This window comes from Capronia epimyces (assembly GCF_000585565.1).
Source record: "Capronia epimyces CBS 606.96 chromosome Unknown aczIQ-supercont1.4, whole genome shotgun sequence".
Classification (NCBI taxonomy): Eukaryota; Fungi; Ascomycota; class Eurotiomycetes; order Chaetothyriales; family Herpotrichiellaceae; genus Capronia; species Capronia epimyces.
The window spans coordinates 232,936-251,956 of record NW_006912907.1 but is presented as its reverse complement, the minus strand read 5'-3'; the positions used below and the strand labels follow the sequence as shown (position 1 = coordinate 251,956).

Genomic DNA, 19,021 nt, shown 5'->3' with positions numbered 1-19,021 from the left:
GTTGCAATGAGGAGTAGGAGGTATCAAAACAGCTCACTTGTGAGGTATAAGGGCTAAAGGATTGGTGAGCAGGACTGCCAGACGAGAGACTTATTTTCTCGTGCGGGTGATAGACTGCTAGCTACTATGGACACAGACACTGGAATAGAAAGACGAGACAAGACAGACTTGAGCATTTGCAGTACGAGAAAGGACAGGACAGGATGAGGAGCAAATTTGACCTGACCAAGACCAGCCTTCTAGTCAAAGTACAAGGCTGGGAATGTCCAAGTTAGTGCCTTAGTGCCTAAGCTTGACACCTGCAGGTATAAAACCTACTAGGCATATTTAGGTCTATCAGTCAAGAAAATCCCCACCGCTCTCCTTCAATATCATATCATACTCAGGCTTGAACTGCATATACAACACGGCTGGAGTGCCGGACTGTTCCTTGGTATATGCAGCCTCCTTGTCGCCGATATATTTCTTCTGCACGCCGTTTGCGGCGGCCGCTTCGGCCAGGAGCTGAGCCTGGCACGCGCGCTCGAGGGCGATGAAGAAAGCGACTGCTTCGCCGACGGTGCCGCCGCAGGTCAGGATTCTGGAGATGGATGTCAGAGAAGAATGTCAGAGGTGGATGTCAGAGATGAATATCAGAGATGGACGTTAGTGACTGAGGTGAGGTGAGGTTGGTTTGAACAAGACAACATATGGCATGTAGGCACTCAACACTCTCCAGACGGAAATTTGGACACTTGTTTCGCAGGCAAGGTAATAAACAAATCGGATTTGTACAGTTAGGCAATCAATCGGATCGTGGTCGCTGTAGGAAACAGAAATCTCCCAACATACCCATGGTTTTGCAGAATGACATTCTTCTTCAGCGGGCCCAGCGCATTCGCGATATTCTCGCCTTCCTCCATGGCATGCACGACGCCGCCGAAGCCCTCGTAGACAGCCAGGTCATTGTAGAAGAAGCAGCCGTCCTGGTTCAGCATTTCGATCGGCTTCCCGAACGCCGACCAGGCTCGACCGTAGGGCGAGTGCGTGTGGCATGCGGCATTGACGTCCGGACGAGCCTTGTGCAGAGCCGCGTGGATCATGAATCCCGCCTTGTTGACTTTATGCTTGGTCGGCGTCAGGGGATGGCCGTGTTCATTCACCATAATCAAATCACTGGCTTTGATCAGGCCGAAATGAACGGCGTACGGATCTGGGGGAACACAAGTTAGAGGTGGACTGGACAGGAGGGTAGTGTCAAATTTGGGTGTTCCCAGCCTTATCCTTTAAGCAGAAGGGGTAGTGGCATACTATACTACATAGCATGTGGCCCCTGCGACCTTGATAGAGAACATGGAACATTTCAACATTTCAACCTTTGACAGGCATATAGAACAGAACAACCAGAACAGAACAACCAGAAGAAGAAACCTACAGAACAAACCAGAAGAAACCAGAACTGGGAAGATATATCATTCAACAAGATCTACTTACTGATCCAAAAACAATCCGGCTTCACCGGATCTCGCAGCGAAATATGCCCGCCCGCCCCATCATTGTAGCCGAGTTTGGCGAAGATGCGAAACGCGCCAGCCATGTGTTCTTTGGCCCATTGCCGCTGGGCGTATTTGTCGCTGAAGGAGGGAATCTCGTGCAATTTCTCGATCAGATCGACGTCGGTGGCAGTGGCGGTGGTGGCGGCGGTAGTGTTGGTGGCCGTGGCGATGTTGGCGGCGGTGGTGATAGTGGAAGTCGTCGACATGGTCGTGGACCGTGATTCGGGAATCGGGGTCGGGTTCAGTATTGATCTGTTGATACAGCCACACAGTTGATATGTATGTATGTTTGATGAAAGTACCGCACTGCCGAGTTCGATGTAATGCGTTTACTGATGTGGGCTTGGTCGTGATGTGATGCGTTTACTGCTGTCGGCTTGGTCGTGATGTGATTGATACTAACACCAATATCGACATCGATATTGATATCAGTTTCGACGTTAACACTTCCGTTGGTCCCAGTACAGTAGATCCAGTGTTGGGCCGGCAGGTGGGCTAGTACATAGTGTACGTAGTGTACATACAGTAGAGTTGCCAGTCGAACTGGGACAGTCGAGTTGGTCCAGTAGAGCACAGTACTCCGTAGAATTGGTACAGAGCCGGTACAGTAGGTAGCTACAGCAGCCACGGCCAGTGAGGACAAACAGTACGGATACTTGCTGGGCTCGGAATGATCCGAGTGCAATCTACTTTGCCTCTGCCTGTGTCCACTGTCCAGTAGTGCTGTAAGTAGTATGGCTCCGTGTCGCTGTCAAGAATATGTAATCAACTCAGACGGCCAAGTCCGCCAACTTGGCTTGTCTGGAAAAGGTACATACAGTACAGTACAGTACATACCGGATGTGATCCGTAGATATAGATAAGCGATAGGTGGCGGTTACCTGATGGATGTGATGGATGGTCTGGTCTGGTCTGGTCTATATCAGAATCAGTCTTTGTCAGAATCTATATCAGTATCAGTCTCAGTATCAGTAGCTGTGTTAGTGTCAGTACAATATATATCACCATCGGCAGTAGAGACCCAGTTCGAGAATGGAGAGTTCAAGGCCTGAGCCCTTGAGTGGTCTGGTCTGATTTCCAGTTCTGCTTGGTTACGACATTAAACAGTACGTCTAGACAAAACTGAGCCAAGTGGATGATTGATGATGATGATAATGAGGGCTATAAGGTAAGGCAACCCTAGGCAGTATAGACTCTGTATGTATATGTATATATATTAGATTTGAGATATTGACCATGGACGACCAAGTTCAGATCCCAAGCCATAGCTATAGCCATAGCCATAGCTAATCCGAATATCAATCATTCTATTCTATACTGGCATCTACAGAAACATGTAATGTATCATATATCATCTATTATGTATCATTCAACTATATTTGACAAGTACATAGTCCTCCATCATCTCCATTCAACTGGTATCATTCAGCAGTAAACCCTCTATCCTCTTCATTCAACCGGTATCATTCTACGGTAAATCTCCTATCATCCTCATTCAATCATTCGTCACCAGCTAACGGATCATAGGTGAATTGGCTGTGGTTGGTGAATAGTCGTGGTGGCCGTGGACAAATGACCGCATCATTCCACCATATTCGACAACAATTCCTCCACCGACGAACACATGCCCACTTCAGTCATGTACGACAGATAATCAGTGAATTGGTCGTGGCCATGGCCCGTGGACGAGATGACCGGCATGGTGGGCGGACAGGAGGCGGAGGAGGACGAGGTCTCGGCCAACATGGTCTGGGTGGCACTGCACAACATCTCAAAGGCGTCCCGGTAGGCCTCGACGGCGGACCAGCGCTCGGCCATGATGGCCAACACGATCAGGGCCGAGGTGCAGATGGTCGACACCTTGTCTTGCCGGTAGGCCAGCCTGGCGTCGCGGCTGGACCACAGGCAGTGCAGAAAGGTGACGCCGCCCAGGAACAGCACATGCAGCGCGCCCCAGGTGTCGTTGAGCCGCTGGCTGACGTACAGCTGTCGGTAGACCATGCAGATGGCCTGGGCTGAGTGCGCGCAGTCCATGTAGACGGACGACGGGGTGGGGTGGTTGGGGTGGTGGTGCCGGTATTGATGCTGATGCTGATTCTGGTGTTGATGTTGATGCTGTTGCTGATACTGGTCCCCCTGTCGGTCCTGTACCAGCCGATGCCGGTGGAGGAGAAGGATGGAATGGTGGTACATGAGCGAAAACCACTCTTTCGACCCGAACGAGTTGTTGTTCGCCCGATTCGACGGCAGTTGTTCAGGCGCCGACTCCAGCCAGTCGGCGAGCTCGCGCTTGAACCGTTCAAAGAGGGCCGACGATTGGATCGTCGCCTCCGCCCCGACTTGGGGATAGACGGAGCTTTGGATCCGCGCCCAGATCTGCCGTAGCCGGATCGTGTGGATGGCCGTCGAGATGGTCGTCACCGGTTCCATCTTGGACGTTCGCGGCGGCTTCGTCACTCCGTTCATGGTGATGTATTCGTCGTCAATGTCTAAGGGGAGCTGTTCGTGGTGGTTCATCAGTTTCAGCCTCAGCAAAAGTAGGTGGATTTGAAGCCGGGCGTGTCGGTCTTGACTCCGACCCAACCTCGTGACCAAATCTTACCTCCACATCAATATCGTGATCCGCAATGCCCACCGGCCGTCCCAGCGTGATTGCCACGGCGCGGTCAAGGTTGTAAGAACACCAGAACACTCGCTTGCGCAGTTCCACTTTCAACGAATTCGACTTCATCTTGGACCAGCGGATCTTGCGGTGGAGGCCGAGCTCGAGACATTGCCGAAGAGCCAGACCGGAGAGCATCCTGGACAGTCCATGTCAGTCAGAGTCACACGGTGATAAACAGTGCAGTGGAGGGCAGCGAGGTGGCATCATTCCATACCAAACGGACACCCCGATAGGAGAGCGGATCGAGTACATGGCACAGCACAGGATGGCCTGGATAGATTCGAGGGAGTTCTGCTGCATCACATTCTCAAACAAGCCCTCGGCAGCTGCATATAAGCCCTAACAATCGGTCAGCGTCAGTGGGTTGATATCGGCAGTACCAGTACTCCGTCGAGTCACTAGTATGAAGACTAGACTAGGATGCCCAACGTACCTCGGGGAGAGTCGCGCCCGCCAGGGGTCCAGTCAAGGCCCCTACCGCACATAGCTGACATGGTCAGAGTCAGAACCACCACGTAAGCGAAATGGAACGAATAGAACAGAACTCACCGCGTAAACAAAAAAAGCGTAGACAGGATTCGGAGTCATGCCAGCCTCCGAGGCCGCCATCACCTCTTCCTCCCACTGAAGATACGATGGGCGATGGAGGAAGGGGAACTGCGGATGCACCTGGTCGAAGTACGCGCTTGTCAGCATACTCACCAGCGCTCGGTTGGGCAGCGGCGCGGGCGTGGCACAAGGCCGGCTTTCAAAGCTTTGGTCTCGGATCCCCGACATGGTCAAGCCGGGCGCCTGCTTGCGCACTGCCCGCAGGCTGGCGGAGAACATCTTGGTGAATGAATAGGCCGACGACGCCCCGAAGTAATGAGGATCGGCCCCGGCGGATCGCAGACATAACAGTTCCAAGCTGGACATGTCGTCGATCACGGGGCCACTGTTGGGGGCTAAGGAGTCTGGTTCTGCTGCTACACCTGCAACCCCGTCTTTGTCCAGAGATGGAGGCGCCTCCTGGGGACTGGACAGCGGGCGCCTTAGGGTTGGATCCACGGCCTCATCTGTTGATCTGCAGAGGCCAGCCAGTCAATAGATTTGCTCAACAAGGAGTCGAGGAAGTAGGGCTGAGGAGTAGGGTTAAGGAGGTAGGGTTGAGGACCAGAGAGGGGGGGGGGAGCAACGAGAGTGGGAGAGGGAACTAACGTGGCAATGAGAGTGTCGTCTTCATGTCGAAGGCTGCTGTTACTGTTGCTGTCACTGTTGCGGTTGCGGTTGCGCGGCAGATTGTCGAGATCTAGGTCGGGATTGCACTCGCGGATGGTATGTTCGAGGAAGGCGACATGGTTCTCGAGCGAGGTGTTGTGCTGCTCCAGGAATTCAATGTAGCCACGAGGATGGCGGCGTTTGGTAGATGGATCCTGGCTGACGCAGACTGTAGACCTGAAGTGAGCGACGTTTCCACGCATGGGTCGGGTCAGGTCAGGGTCGGACCTCTGTTTGCTCGCACGCAGTTTCTACACGCGGGTGTCTGTCCGTCACACTGGCGGTAGGAGAGTCAGTAGGGTCAGTAGGATCAGTCGAGGCAGTCAAGTCAGCCTGGGCGGAGGAATAGACATGGACAGGGACATGGACAGGGACATGGAGAGAGACAGGGAAAGAACGAGAGTGTAGCACCTTTTGCTTCTTCTGCTGGCACGCAATGCAGGCATGCGACACTCTGACCCGGCGTGCAGAAGAGCCTAGGCGACCGGGGTGGCCTGAAGGAGACTGCGAGGCTGACATGACTTGCTGCCACACTTGCTGCCACACAGCACAGCCCGCACAGCACAGGGGAATCTCTCGGGGACTCTGGACTCTGGACTCGTTACAGCAAGGTAAGATGTTGAAAGACGTTGTAACAATCAAGTATGGATCGTTCCGGGCAGCAGTCAGGCTGGCAGCTCTTGATAAAGTCGATTCAAGGTCGACCAAGCGGTTTCCCTGGACGTCGGAATAGTCCTAGTCTGCCCCGCCGGTCTTCTTATTCCCGGGCGGAGTGGGCCGACTCTGGCTGCCAGTGCCAGTGTGTGGACGCCGTCTTATCTGTAGAAGAGGGGACGCGGGAGCGGAGATAGAGATACTGCTGTACTTACTGTACAATACTGCACCTGGGCTGGGAACTTGTTCACTCAACCTCAACAGCCTCAGCTCCACGTACGTACGTGGGACCAAACCAGGGAGACCGGACTGGATCTGTTACCTTGGCTTCTGAGGTCGGATGTCTCCCGTCATGTACTGTACTCTGTACTCTGTAAACGACCGGCATCATCCGTGATTGGATGCACTGTGTACTGTATAGGAGGTACCAGGTGCTAAGTACTTGGTGCAGTAGGGATCCGTTCTGGCTTCGAGCAGATGCAGCATATGTCGAACTTATAACTGAGATCGAAACACCTTGACGGCTGTGCTGACATGAGCAATTGACCGTTGCCAGTGACCCGTGTGGAGGAATTGATTGAACCCTGACCGTGCCTGATCCCGGCCCTCGTCCTCGCAGCAACTTGGACTTGGACTTGAACTGACGTTCAAGATGGTGGCTCCACGACCACGACCGCGAGTGCTCTCCATCACATACCCTTCATGGGCGGGAGAAGAGTATCTCGGAGAATTCGAGTCGAAATTCGACCTTCATGTATGTCAGCCAGTGGCTCAACCCTAACCCTAACCCTAACCACCACTGACTCTAAGTGATGATGATGGCCAAGTGATGAGGCGTTCCATGCATTCTGACTCTGACTGACGAGGCGTTCATCCCATCTAGGTCCTGACTCCCGGCGACAGACAAACCACCGTGCAGCGGTTAGCAGCCAAAGTGGCGGCCGACGGCCCATTTGACGCGCTGGTGATTCTCATGGGCATCTTGCCCTACGAGCCTTTCGACGAGGAACTGCTGGGACCTCTGGTGCCGCATTGCAAGGTGATCGGGTCGGCCAGCGCGGGCTACAACGAGTTCGACGTGGACTGGATGTCACGCAACGGCATCGTCTTCTGCAACAGCCGCAACGCGGTCAACGAGGCCACGGCCGACATGGCCATCCTGATGATGCTGGGCATTCTTCGAGACATCCAGAGCTTGGAGACCAGTGTGAAGAAGGGAGCCTGGAGAGGCGGCATTCCGGGTCCGTTGGTTCCCACCAGGGACCCGACGGGATTGAAGCTGGGGATTGTGGGCATGGGTGCCATTGGCAAGGTATGTGCATAATAGACATATGTCGTCTGATGTCTGTCGTCTGTCGTCTGTCGTCTGTCGTCTATTGTATGTTGTATGATGTCCAGGACGGCAGCAAATTTGTTCTTGTTCTGTTCCATTCCATCCCAGCAGGGGCACACGCGTGTGTCAAGGGCTGGACAAAGGATTCTGTTGGATCGCAATCGCAACCACAACCGCCATCGCTGACATGATCATACTTCTTTCTGCAGCATGTCGCTCGTAAAGCCCGGGTCTTCAACATGCACATCATCTACCACCAGCGCAACCGGATGTCGGCCGAAGATGAAGCGCTCTATGGCGCCACGTACTGTTCCACCCTGGATGAACTGCTGTCCAGCGCCGACGTCATCTCATTCCACTTCCCGCTGTCCGACAAGACTAAGGGGATGATCTCTCACGCGGAATTTGCCAAGATGAAGGACGGCGTCTTCATTGTCAACACGTGTCGCGGGCCCGTCATCGACGAGGAGGCCTTCATTGCTGCCTTGGAGAGCGGCAAGGTGGCCAGGGCCGGGCTGGATGTGCACCATAACGAGCCTGATATCAAGTGAGTTCCGTTCTCTCTGCCTATTTGTCTGTTTCATGTAAAATTCGTTCTCTGCGGCCATTTGTCTGGTTTTTGTAAAGTTCCATTCTTTGCGGCCATTTGTGTGTTTCTTGTGAACTTCGTTCTCTCTGCGGCTATTTGTCTGTTTCTTGTGGTTGAATTGGATTCGGTTCGATTCGATTGGAGCCCCCGTGACGTGAAGTTGAGCTGAGCTGACTTTCTCAAGTCCATATTGGATCGGGAACGACCGTGTCATCATCCAGCCACACATGGGCGGCTTGACCGACGTGGCGTGGCAGCGGGCGTACAGAGAAGCACTGGAGAATATCCGCTCGTTCTTGCAAACGGGCAAGGCTATCTCGCCGGTGAATGCGGATGCCGTGCAGCAGTTACAGAAGTAGGACTTGTAGGAGTGGTCGCAACTACAGAAGTAGGACTGGTAGGAGTGGTTGCAGTTACAGAATTAGGACTCGTAGCAGTGGTCTGGACATAAGTGGAGGAGTTGTTGTCAGAAGTAGGACTCAGGGCTCATGGCAGTGGTCTAGTCATCAGTGGAGGAGTCGTCGTCTCGTCGATAGAGAGAAAGCCAGAGAAGAGAAGAAAAAAGAAAAAGCAAAAGCCCTCCGACAATATCAATGGTTCTGGTTTTATATGGTCATACCGATCAATCAATTGTCCATCTATACCTTACCTGTCAAACTTACCTAGGCACAAGCCTCGCCCTTTGACCAGAAGCTGGTATAGGTATAGGCACACCTACGTGTATAGTCTGGGCTCCCCCCATACCTCATTGATAGAGAACATGGAACATTTCAACTTTTGACAGTACCCGGCTTATAGTAAGTAGTACTAGTGCATTACTCTTCAACAGTAGATGTCACGACCACTGCCACTACCACTGCTACTACCACTACCACCCACTGCCAGTACAACAACCACTACCACTGCCTCTGTCTCTGCCTCTGCCTCTGCCACTACCACTACCGCTACCACTACCACTACCACTACCACACCTAGACACCCGATGATGGTAAACTATTCCTATTCCAACACCTTCCCGTTCGACAACTCCACCGTCAAGTCGAACTCAGGCTGAAACTGCATATACGCACAGCCCGGGGTGGAAGTACACTTGCACGTATACTCTGCCTCTTCGGCGCCGACATACTTCTTCGCAATGCCATTTGCCGCCGCAGACTCGGCCAGGATCTGGTTGGCACAAGCCCGTTCCAGAGCAATGAAGTAGGCCGCAGCCTCGTCGACGGTAGAGCCACAGGTCAAGAGGCTAGAAAGGGAAGGACTAAGTCAACAACGTCCCAACAAAACCCAAACAGACTCACCCGTGGTTTTGGAGGATCAGATTCAGGCAATTTTTGCCCAGGGCCTCTGCGAGTCGGACTCCTTCTTCTTCTGCCAGGACGATGCCGCCGAATCCTTCGTAGACGGCCAGGTTTTTGTAAAACATACAAGAATCTGAGTGGTGAATGGTGAGATGTCAATGAGATACGAATATGATGGGTGGGAAAATGGATGGGAAGATGGATGGGGGATGTATGTGAAGATGGATAGGAAGATGGATGAATGTATGATGGACGATGGAAGATTGATAGGAAGACGAATGTATGATGGATGGAAGATGAATGCAATGCTACATGCAAACACATACCTTGGTTAAGCATCTCGATCCCCCTACCAAACGCCGACCAAGCCCGTCCGGCCGGCGAATGCATATGACACGCGGCATGGATGTCTGGTCTCGCGCGATGAATCGACGAATGAATGATGAAGCCGGCGGCGTTGACCTTGTACGGGGTCGGCTGGACCGGGCGGCCGTGATGGTCGACCAGCACCAAATCGCTCGCTTTGATGAGGGCAAAGTGTTTCGCGTACGGGTTGATCCAGAACCAGTCCGGGTTCACCGGGTCGCGCAGACTGATGTGGCCGGACGCGCCGTCCGCCCAGCCCAGGCGAGCAAAGGTGCGAAAGGCGGCCGCCATGTGCTGCTTGGCCCATGTCCGCTCGGCTTCTTTGTCGCTAAACACGGGGATCTGGTGCAGGCCCTCGACCTTGCGGACGTTCCAGTTGAGGACGCCGTCGTCGGCCGATCTCAGCTGGACTTGGAATTGGGTTTGTTCTTGCTTTTGCGTTTGTCCTTGCTCTTGTGTTTGCGTTTGCGACGCAGATGCCGATGTGCTCTCGGTGATGGTGACGGTGGAACTCATGGTGCGGAAGAGACGGGCAGGTAGAAAGACAGACGGGTAGAGACAGGCAGCAGAAAGACAGCCAGGCAGGGAGACGATAGATCGATTGAATTGATTGTGTCGATCTCGATCTCGATGTCGATGTCGGTGTCCGGAGTTGATGTCCAAGGTTGATGTCGATGTCGATGTCAATGTCAATGTCGGTCGGTGTCCAAGGTTGGTATCGAAGTCAATGTCGATGTCGATGTAGATGTATGTGTCCAAGGTTGATGTCGACGTCAAGGTTCCACGCAAGGCTGTCCTGTAGACAAGAACAATCCACAAGCACACAGTTAGTTACCTAGATTCCTCTGTTCCGTACATGTAAACAGTTCCCTAATTTCCTCTCCGTCCACCGTGTTAGTTATACATGCATAGGGTACCTTAGGCACTAACTATCTTGTATTTACCCTAATCTGATGGGTCTCAGTTCCCTTCGGTTGTAGCGTATATCCGGGATACATGTTTGTACTCCACTACCTTACACAGTCCGGGATACATGTATTAGGTATACAGTACTGTACCGTAGTTCCTGTAGGTACAGTACCTACTTAAGTCAGCTGTGCCTCGCTTTGGCCCTAGATCCCGCGTCCTGAGCCTACGTCCTACGTCTTGCGCCCTGCGTCCCGTCTTTCGGCTGGGACCGTGGACATGACATGCCATGGCTGAGGATTCCGGATTCCCTTCTTCGCCTTGTCAGTGAGTGTGACAGTACGAGTACGTACCAGCCCAGCCTCCACTGGACGCCGATCCCTGGGGTCGTGGTTGGACAGACCCGGCCAGTAGGAAGCAGCCAGCTTCGGATCCATCCGAATCGACACACGGTCCAGTCTAGTCCCGTCCAGTCTAGTAATTCCAGTCCAGTCCAGCACAGTAATCAGTATCACTTCAAGACCTGCCATTGCATTGCATTATGGTGAATTGGTGACTTCAGCTTCGGCTGTAGCCGAGTCTTAGTGGCTGGCTGGCTATCTGGCTGGCTGATGGTCTTTACTACTGTACGTATCCCTGAGGGGCTCAGGCCCGGCCATATGCCCTGCGCCCTTCACGTGGCATCTGTCTGTCTACCTCTACAGTACTGTACAGTCCAGAGGTTGTACTGTACACCAGAGAGAGATAGGAGATAGAGGGTTTATGGGTTCGGATATGGCCATGGGTGTGTCCGCCATGAGTCGACTCCTCTCCTCTCCTCGTCGTAGGGCGCAGTCGATCCCAATCCAATCCCAAGCGCTGGTTGGCAGTGAATACATATCTCGAAGAGTTCGATTGCTCCATATATACGTACATACGTACATAGGTGGTACATACCTTAGGTACATACATACTCACCCCTTCTTCCTGTCAACGCTGGATCTTCTGAACCTCAGATACAGAGTACACCATCCATTAAACAGAGTGTCTCTTCAACAACATAACATCGCGTCGAGTTCCTGTATCTCTTCAACAACATACCATCGCGTCGAGTCCAGTGTCTTGCATGGTGCGAATCAGGCCTCAGGATCAGGACTCAGGTTGAGACGCCCTACCCCCTTCTCTCTCCCACCAACCCCCTCCGCCCTCCCCAAAATGATCATGCCAGTCAATGGACAGTCGACCGCCATCTTTCATCGCTCCCTGAACAAGGAGTATGACACGGCTTCCAGTGGGAGCGGCGTGTACATTGTGCACTCTGATGGGTCCCGAACATTAGATGGCAGCAGCGGCGCCGCCGTGTCGTGTCTCGGGCACGGCCATCCCGTGGTGATTGAGGCAATTGTGCAACAGGCGCGCAAACTGGCCTTTGCCCATTCCTCCTTCTTCACCAGCGACCCGGCAGAACAACTGGCACAGCTCTTGATCGAGCAAAGTGCCGGAGCATTCACCAAGGTGATGTTTCTGAGTTCTGGTGAGGCAGTCCAGCCTAGCCAAACCTAGCCAGTCCAACCCAACCTAACTCAACCCAACCCAACCCAGCCCAGCCCAGCACAGCCACACCACCGTCCAGCCCAGCCCAACCACCATCCAGCCCAACCAACCACCCTCAGTTAGACATGGGACCAAGTCGAATGTAAAATCAGTGCTGACCACCACATACAGGCTCGGAAGCAGTCGAATCAGCCATCAAAATGGCCAGACAGTATCACGTCTCCAGGGGCGAGGCTGGGCGCGTCAACTTCATCTGCCGGGAGTACGCATACCATGGCAACACGCTCGGAGCCCTGTCGGCCGGATTCAACCCGCCCAGACGACAGGCCTTCGAACCGCTGCTGTCTTCGGCCTTCCACCACGTCTCTCCTTGCTTCTTCACCCGAGATGCCAAGGCGGAGGAGGACGAGGAGGCGTACGTGGATCGCCTGATGGCCGAGTATGAGGAGATGTTTGACACGCTCGGCCCCTCCTCCGTGGCTGCGGTCTTGATCGAGCCCATGAGCGGAGCAACCCTGGGGGCAGTGCACGCTGCACGAGGATATCTCGCCCGGCTGCGGGACTTGTGCGATACACACGGGGCCCTGCTGATCTTCGACGAGGTCATGTGCGGAATGGGCAGGCCCGGCACCCTGCATGCCTGGCAGGCACTCGGCAATGTGGCGCCCGACCTGCAAACCATCGGCAAGGGCTTGGGCGCCGGATACCAGCCCATCTCGGCCGTCTTGGTCGGGTCCAAGGTTCACCAGGTCATGCAATCGTCGCAATCCAGCCATCCCTTCATCAGCGGCCATACCTACCAGGGCCACTCGATCGGTTGCGCCGCCGCCTTGGCTACCCAGCAGACCATCATCCATGACAATCTGCTGGCCAATGTCGTCCGCATGGGTGAGCTGTTGGACCGAGAGCTCCGCGAGCAGGTGCCCATGCTGAAGGAGATCAGGGGCTTAGGCTTGTTCAAGGCGGCCGAGTTCGCCACCTCGCCGACCTGTCGGATCGCCGCCGACGTCGCACGCACTTGCTTCTCCAAAGGTGCAGCAGTCTATCTGTGCTCGCCGGCCGTGGACGCCATCGTGTTTGCTCCTCCATTCATCATCAATGAGCGAGAGGTGAAGGAGCTGGTGAAGATCGTGGCGGATTCCACAAAGGACGTGCTAGAAGAGCAACGAATGAACAGCGTCAAGTGAGAGTCAGAGGGCAATGTAGAGGTCCAGAAAGGCCAGGGTATCCTTGCAGGCATAGGCATCGCATGACCATGTCCGTACGGTACGCACTCTTCCCAAGTCCAACCCACCGCCCCGATCGCCGACGTAGACTCTGTCTTTGGACCATGGGAATTCATAATGCCGTCCCGTGCCCTCGACACATGAGAATACCCACCGCCCACCTTCTGTCCAGGTGCTAGCATCCCATGCCGCCTGGGTGGGCTACACCACGAAGGTAACGCTCCCCCGTTCCGAACCACTACCACGACCGTTTGCAACATCAGATGGCTTGCGTTTTGATTTGAATCGTGGTCTCAGTCGGCGTATGGACTTTCCGGCGATAGCTACCCATCCAATCTTCTCATCCGGGGTCTGGTCGTGATCGGTGCGATGGCTTGAACCACGACTCGTTTCCGTGCTCAAACCGCGGCGACGGCGATCGTCTGAGCTCTCGGTTATGTAAGAGGAAGATAAATATTCCGTGGCGCTAAGGTGAGAATCCCCGACCGGGAGCCGCCGGTGTCGAAACAGCCAAGAAAGGACCTCAACAGTTGACAGAAACAGCTGTGCTTTCAGTAACACCTGGTGTTGCACCTTCCTGGCCCCCTTGACCACGAGGGCCATGGTCGGGTTGATGGTGAGGGCAATGACTATAAACGGGATGGACAAGCCAAGTGAAAGTCCGATGATGAGCCCGATGACCTTTCGCAATCTCCAGACTGGTTCTCCGGTGGAAGCGTCCAGCGGGAATGCCGTCACGTTCAGAGCGAAGAAGGAGGTGATGAATGACAGCGATCCGAAGATGATGGTGACGATGGTGAAGAAAAGAATCGTGTTGCCCTGCTTCGTGGCCGCGTCAGCACTTTTGCGCGAGAACCGCGCCTCCAGGGCATTGGCCTCCTTCTGCTTGAGGTTCAGCAGTTGATTGATTCCTTGCTCGGCGGCAGTGACGTGGTCCAGCATGCGTGTAAAGTCCTTGAGGTTGCTGTGGATGGTGGCATATGCTTCCTCTGCCACGTCAGTGGGCGAGAAGCGTCTGGCCGACACGCTTGCCCCATCTGCGCTCTCCATCATGTGGTCGCTACCGATCGATCCGCCTGTCAGATGTCTGTTACGCATTCTTTCCCCGGTCCGCCTGGATTCAGGGCTGGCTGTGGGCGTTAGAATCTCCGACCAGTCTTCCATCACCTGCTTCTGTTCCCCCACGATCCTTAGGATCATGCGAAGTTCGTCGTGGACGTCCTTCGCTTCATCCAACAGCGCAATCTCCCTCTGAATATCGAACAACCGGTTAAGAATTCGATTTTCCGATTGTTGTGCCTCCTTCTGCTTCGGCTTCGGCTTCGGAAGCTCATGCAGTGTCTTTGAGGAGTCCACCGTCTTCGTTTTCGTCTCCGAGAACTCCTTCCTCTCTTTGGTGGCCACGCCATAAATCGAGTCACTGTCAGTGTAGGAATAAGAGGAATAGTATGACCCTGAAGTTGTGTCGGTGGTTCCGTCTTGATCCTCCTCCTGCTCTTCGGGTACTTCGAATTCCTTCAGCAGGAACACCTGCTCCTCGAACTGCCGGAATAGCGTCATCTCATCGTCTGCAATCACGCCAACAGATGTCTCGAACGCATCATGCAATGAGAGCGGGTGGTAATGACCCTCGCGTGGCGGATGGTTGAAAACTTCGACACAGTGTTTGATGATCAATTTCGCCAGATCATGGCTGGATTTGATGGGCCCCCTCTGCTGCGTCGCGTTGATGTATCCAATCAGACGGTCCAATACATCGCATTCGTGCTCCCACTCCGGCCGTGGCCAGCTTCGTGGAAAGCTTGAGATGACTGTGTCGCCTATAACCCAAAGCCATAACTGATCAACCATGACCATCGGGTCTTTATCCTTGAGATCTTCGGCATCGGCGTCCGCGGAGTCGGATACAGGCGCAACCTTGGACCCCAGCCGCCCCTGTTGTCGCCGAAGCACAACCTGGTCGCGGTCACGCTTGGTGGTATCTTCCAGCATGAGATAATGCGACTGATCTAGAGTCCTGCGGATGTGCAGCGGTCTCCCGAAACTAGTGAAACTGTCTCTGAACGCATGGAACAACTCGCGTTCAGGATCTAGCCGCCGGTTCTCGGGTTCGTCGTCCCGAGTGATGGCGATCACATCGTCGGAGGAATCTGCATCAGAATTATCTGCTTGCTTTGATGCAGGCATGGCGTGTTCGTGAATCAGGGCGTCATTTTGGGCACCGCGAAGCCGTGTCGTTTCAGAAACCGCGTCTTCAGAGATGTCAGAACCATTCTCCATGGTGATTTCAGGGGGCTCTGGAGGCAAAAATTGTCGGCCTTGCATGTAGTAAACTTCTTCCTCCCAGGTACTTCGATTGCTCACAACTGTATCATACAGTACTCTCTGATCGCAGTGCCTTTCAGACGTCAGGAAAGGCATGTACAGGAGGGTCCCGCGCACCTCACGTGCATTAGGGGCTACCTGGGCTGCAGGGCCCAGACCCCGCTGTGGCCTGTCGTCGGCTGTGGATGGCAATGGCTGTCGCACCGCTTTGAACGTACGGCACTGTGGCCTCAAATAATCGCTCCAATACGTCTTTCCAGAGTGTTGGTCGACCTGAACCGACTCCTTCGCCAATCCCAACCGGGCAAACAAGCCGTCCACCCACCCAGTGTGGTTGGCAGGAAGGTGAAGCCATTTACACACGGGAGTCTTCTGCTTCATCTCCGTCGTCCGACGAGCGACTTCCAGGATATCATCTGGATACATACCGTAGAGGGCCTGAAACACCGACGGCCTTTGCATGATGAATTTTTCAGTCTCAATGCCGTCCTCCTCCACATTGAAGAACTCGGCCATAGCCATCAAGCAATCCTCGGCAGCCAGTTGTTTTATCTTGTCGAGAGTGTTGAGGTCTGGAAGTTGGAGGACCATGCCGGGATGACTCGACGGGCCGGTGATCGCACGAAAGGTCTTCAGGGACTGCCGGATGCCTTTCTCTCTTGCAATGTCCGTCACTGCCATCCCGTTGTTATCCTTTGTCGTGGCATCGGCGCCGTTATCGACAAGCAGTGCAATGGCCCCGTGCGGCCTCGAAAGCATCCTGATCGCATAGTGAAGTGCAGTCTGACCTCTAACATCCTTTGCGTCGACTTTTATGCCTTTGCAATTCAACAGAAAGAAGAGCATTTCCATGCGTCGGGTGATTATCGCAAAATGAAGCGCGCTTCGCCCGGTGCCATCTGAGAGGTTCAGATCCCAGCCGCGCTCCTCGTAGCTTCGCAGCAACTCCTCCTTGCCATCTGCTGTCGCCTGGAGGATTAGGCGTGTTTGAGTCGCCTTCGTCAGCCTAGCCACGATGGCTAAAAAGCGCTTATCGGTCGGGTCTTTGAAATGCTTGCCATCATCGATCATCACCTGGACAAATGGCTTTGGTGCCTTCTTCGGGACGAGGTTCCGTAGCTCTTCAACCTGCTTCAGGTGTTTGTCGATATAGCCCATCTTCCTGGTCTCCGCATATGGGAGACTATCCGGAAGAACTCGCTCGTGTATGCTCTGGCTCCTGATATATTTCGAGATGCTAATGTTGCCGGTGCTACCGTCTGCGGCCGTCAAGAATACGAATACGGCCGCTGTTAATTTTCGGATCTCCATACGAGCGGCACCCTCGCTGTCGGTAGGGTTGGAGAATAAGAGTTCGAGAAAGAGGACAAAACCAAAGTCATGAGTAAGAAACAGAATCGGTCTTCTCCCATGTACTCCTCGTCGGACATTCTGTAGTTGAGAACTCAATCGTGATACAAGACTTTGAAGCTGCTGAGGTTTTGCACTGCGTTCTTTGTGTTGCCGGGGGTACTCAAAGGTAAATATTCTTGCCCAGGGCATCTGTTGAGGAAGCATTTCGCGATTTTCAAGCCAATTGACGTTCAGGTCGTTATGGATATCGGACGTAGTGACGCCTTCTTCTTTCAAGGGAGTGACGGAAGAGGCCTTGTCAGCCTGTACCTGTCTTTCATCTGCTTGCGCATGAGACTTTCGCCGGCCCATTCGAAGGACCCCGAGATTAGATAGATTCTTTGGATGCAGCTTGCTTGGATCATGTGGTTCTCGTCCAGATGGACTGTCTTGGGCGGAAATGTGGGCTTGAGTTATGTCCACCGCAGCATTTTTGCCCTTTGCGAGTCGTGCGGGATCCTCTTCGCTTGCACGAGATGTCTGTTTCTCGTGGGCCTCCCCAGGAACCTTGCGCAGCTCGGGAAGCTTCTGTTGGAGTTGCTCCCTGAAGCGCTCAAAGTTGAACGTCCATGCGGTAGAGGAGTCATCGTCATAGTCTCTTATAGCAACAATATCGACCAGGATATCTGACTCAGTACCAGATGATAGGAGGCGAAGAATTGCATCTTTCTCGCTGGCGGTTTGGCGCGCGGGTTGAGCGGGCTCTACTTTTTTATGAGAAGTTCCATCAGCGTCAACGGGACCAGGTGTTCTCTTAGGTTTGAGACGTGCGGGTTGCACGTTTGGCTTGGATGGTGCTGTGCCGTCGGTGACCGTGGCACGGTCCTTGGAAGCTTCCGTAGCCTTGGAGGACCCAGCCGTGTCTGTTCTCTCTGAACTCTTGACATGGGATTCTTCAGGAGCAGGGTCCTGCTCACTATTAGCGTCATCACCAGCCATGGTGGTGTAAAATTCTGTGATGGAAGCTCAAAAGCGAAGACCAAACATGGCTCTGGGCTTGGAGATATATCGAGTGCAGCGTGCGGCTGAAGGTAAGCAATGGCAACGCCATGGTTGAGCCTACCGCTCTCCCTGTGGTGCAAGTCGTTGACGCCATGGCCAGATAGAGCCTAAGGCTGCTGCAACTAGGACCAAAGATCATGCGTAGTCACAAATTTAGCGAGCCACAGCCGGGCTGACCCAGGGGCCGGGCAATTCTCACTTGTAGACAGGGCTGCTTCCAACGGGAGATGGAATATGGCAAAGAAGTGTCCCGAATTGGTGACGCTGGTCAGCAGTTTATCTTTGCTCCATAGTGAATGGTTCACAGTTTCTTGCAGATCGAGCCGCAGAGTTCATTTCGCAAAGGCTAAAGCTTGCATGAGGATTGCCGAGGCAACAGACAAGACTGGCGTGCCCGACAGGGATCGATTGGCCCGACAGCCTGTTATGGCGAAGGCTTAGAAGGCCGTACGCGAGCCATGTATGTGTTGGCAGTGCTTGCATGATAAAGGTGTCACTAGCCCAGTCAGGCCCCTCGTAGTCGGCCAAGTTCATTTTCTCGTCCGGAGATGGCCTGATACAGGTGATTGGCCACTGCTCCTTGATATACATGGAAGTGAGACGACATTGATCATTCTTCGGAGATGAAGAAACAAACTACTGGCCTTGTGCGAGCGAGGATGAAACCTCCGTGCACCTGGCCAATCACCGGCCGAGCACGTGCCGTAGCCTCGTTCAGCCTCGCCCCCGCCGGAAAGTAGTTACAACGCAGGGAATACCTCAGACCATACCCTGGGCAATTTTAATGGTCGAAGCGTCGTATGGGTCAATGTGAGTGGTATTTGAGTCGTTACTGTCCGGCTGCAAGACTCCAAGCCCGCCCGAAGCCAGCCTGATGCTGGAGATATATAATAATACAACTGCAAAGAGGCATCTATCATACACCTCAGCTCGGGTGACA

The 19,021-nt window shown here is 53.8% G+C and overlaps 6 protein-coding genes across 6 annotated transcripts; 2 read left to right on the top strand and 4 right to left on the bottom strand.

Moving 5' to 3' along the window:
- Window positions 1-336: 336 nt before the first annotated feature.
- A1O3_04709 (L-fuculose-phosphate aldolase) lies at window positions 337-1,741 on the bottom strand (the record flags this gene model as incomplete). Its single annotated transcript, XM_007734837.1, has 3 exons — window positions 337-580; window positions 832-1,192; window positions 1,474-1,741. 3 exons carry the CDS (start codon window positions 1,739-1,741, stop codon window positions 337-339), a joined length of 873 nt encoding a protein of 290 aa, XP_007733027.1.
- Window positions 1,742-3,116: 1,375 nt separating this feature from the next.
- Window positions 3,117-5,660, bottom strand: A1O3_04708 (uncharacterized protein; the record flags this gene model as incomplete). Its single annotated transcript, XM_007734836.1, has 7 exons — window positions 3,117-3,620; window positions 3,687-4,034; window positions 4,138-4,336; window positions 4,415-4,539; window positions 4,634-4,687; window positions 4,750-5,263; window positions 5,398-5,660. 7 exons carry the CDS (start codon window positions 5,658-5,660, stop codon window positions 3,117-3,119), a joined length of 2,007 nt encoding a protein of 668 aa, XP_007733026.1.
- Window positions 5,661-6,763: 1,103 nt separating this feature from the next.
- Window positions 6,764-8,392, top strand: A1O3_04707 (uncharacterized protein; the record flags this gene model as incomplete). The annotated part of the gene is made up of 4 exons (XM_007734835.1): window positions 6,764-6,865; window positions 6,995-7,423; window positions 7,654-7,991; window positions 8,218-8,392. 4 exons carry the CDS (start codon window positions 6,764-6,766, stop codon window positions 8,390-8,392), a joined length of 1,044 nt encoding a protein of 347 aa, XP_007733025.1.
- A 640-nt stretch (window positions 8,393-9,032) lies between these two features.
- On the bottom strand, window positions 9,033-10,213 carry A1O3_04706 (L-fuculose-phosphate aldolase; the record flags this gene model as incomplete). Its single annotated transcript, XM_007734834.1, has 3 exons — window positions 9,033-9,276; window positions 9,332-9,464; window positions 9,658-10,213. The coding sequence occupies 3 exons, from the start codon at window positions 10,211-10,213 to the stop codon at window positions 9,033-9,035; spliced, it is 933 nt and encodes a 310-aa protein (XP_007733024.1).
- A 1,584-nt stretch (window positions 10,214-11,797) lies between these two features.
- A1O3_04705 (uncharacterized protein) lies at window positions 11,798-13,323 on the top strand (the record flags this gene model as incomplete). Its single annotated transcript, XM_007734833.1, has 2 exons — window positions 11,798-12,116; window positions 12,308-13,323. The coding sequence occupies 2 exons, from the start codon at window positions 11,798-11,800 to the stop codon at window positions 13,321-13,323; spliced, it is 1,335 nt and encodes a 444-aa protein (XP_007733023.1).
- A 240-nt stretch (window positions 13,324-13,563) lies between these two features.
- On the bottom strand, window positions 13,564-18,018 carry A1O3_04704 (uncharacterized protein; the record flags this gene model as incomplete). The annotated part of the gene is made up of 1 exon (XM_007734832.1): window positions 13,564-18,018. The coding sequence occupies one exon, from the start codon at window positions 18,016-18,018 to the stop codon at window positions 13,564-13,566; it is 4,455 nt and encodes a 1,484-aa protein (XP_007733022.1).
- Window positions 18,019-19,021: the final 1,003 nt, after the last annotated feature.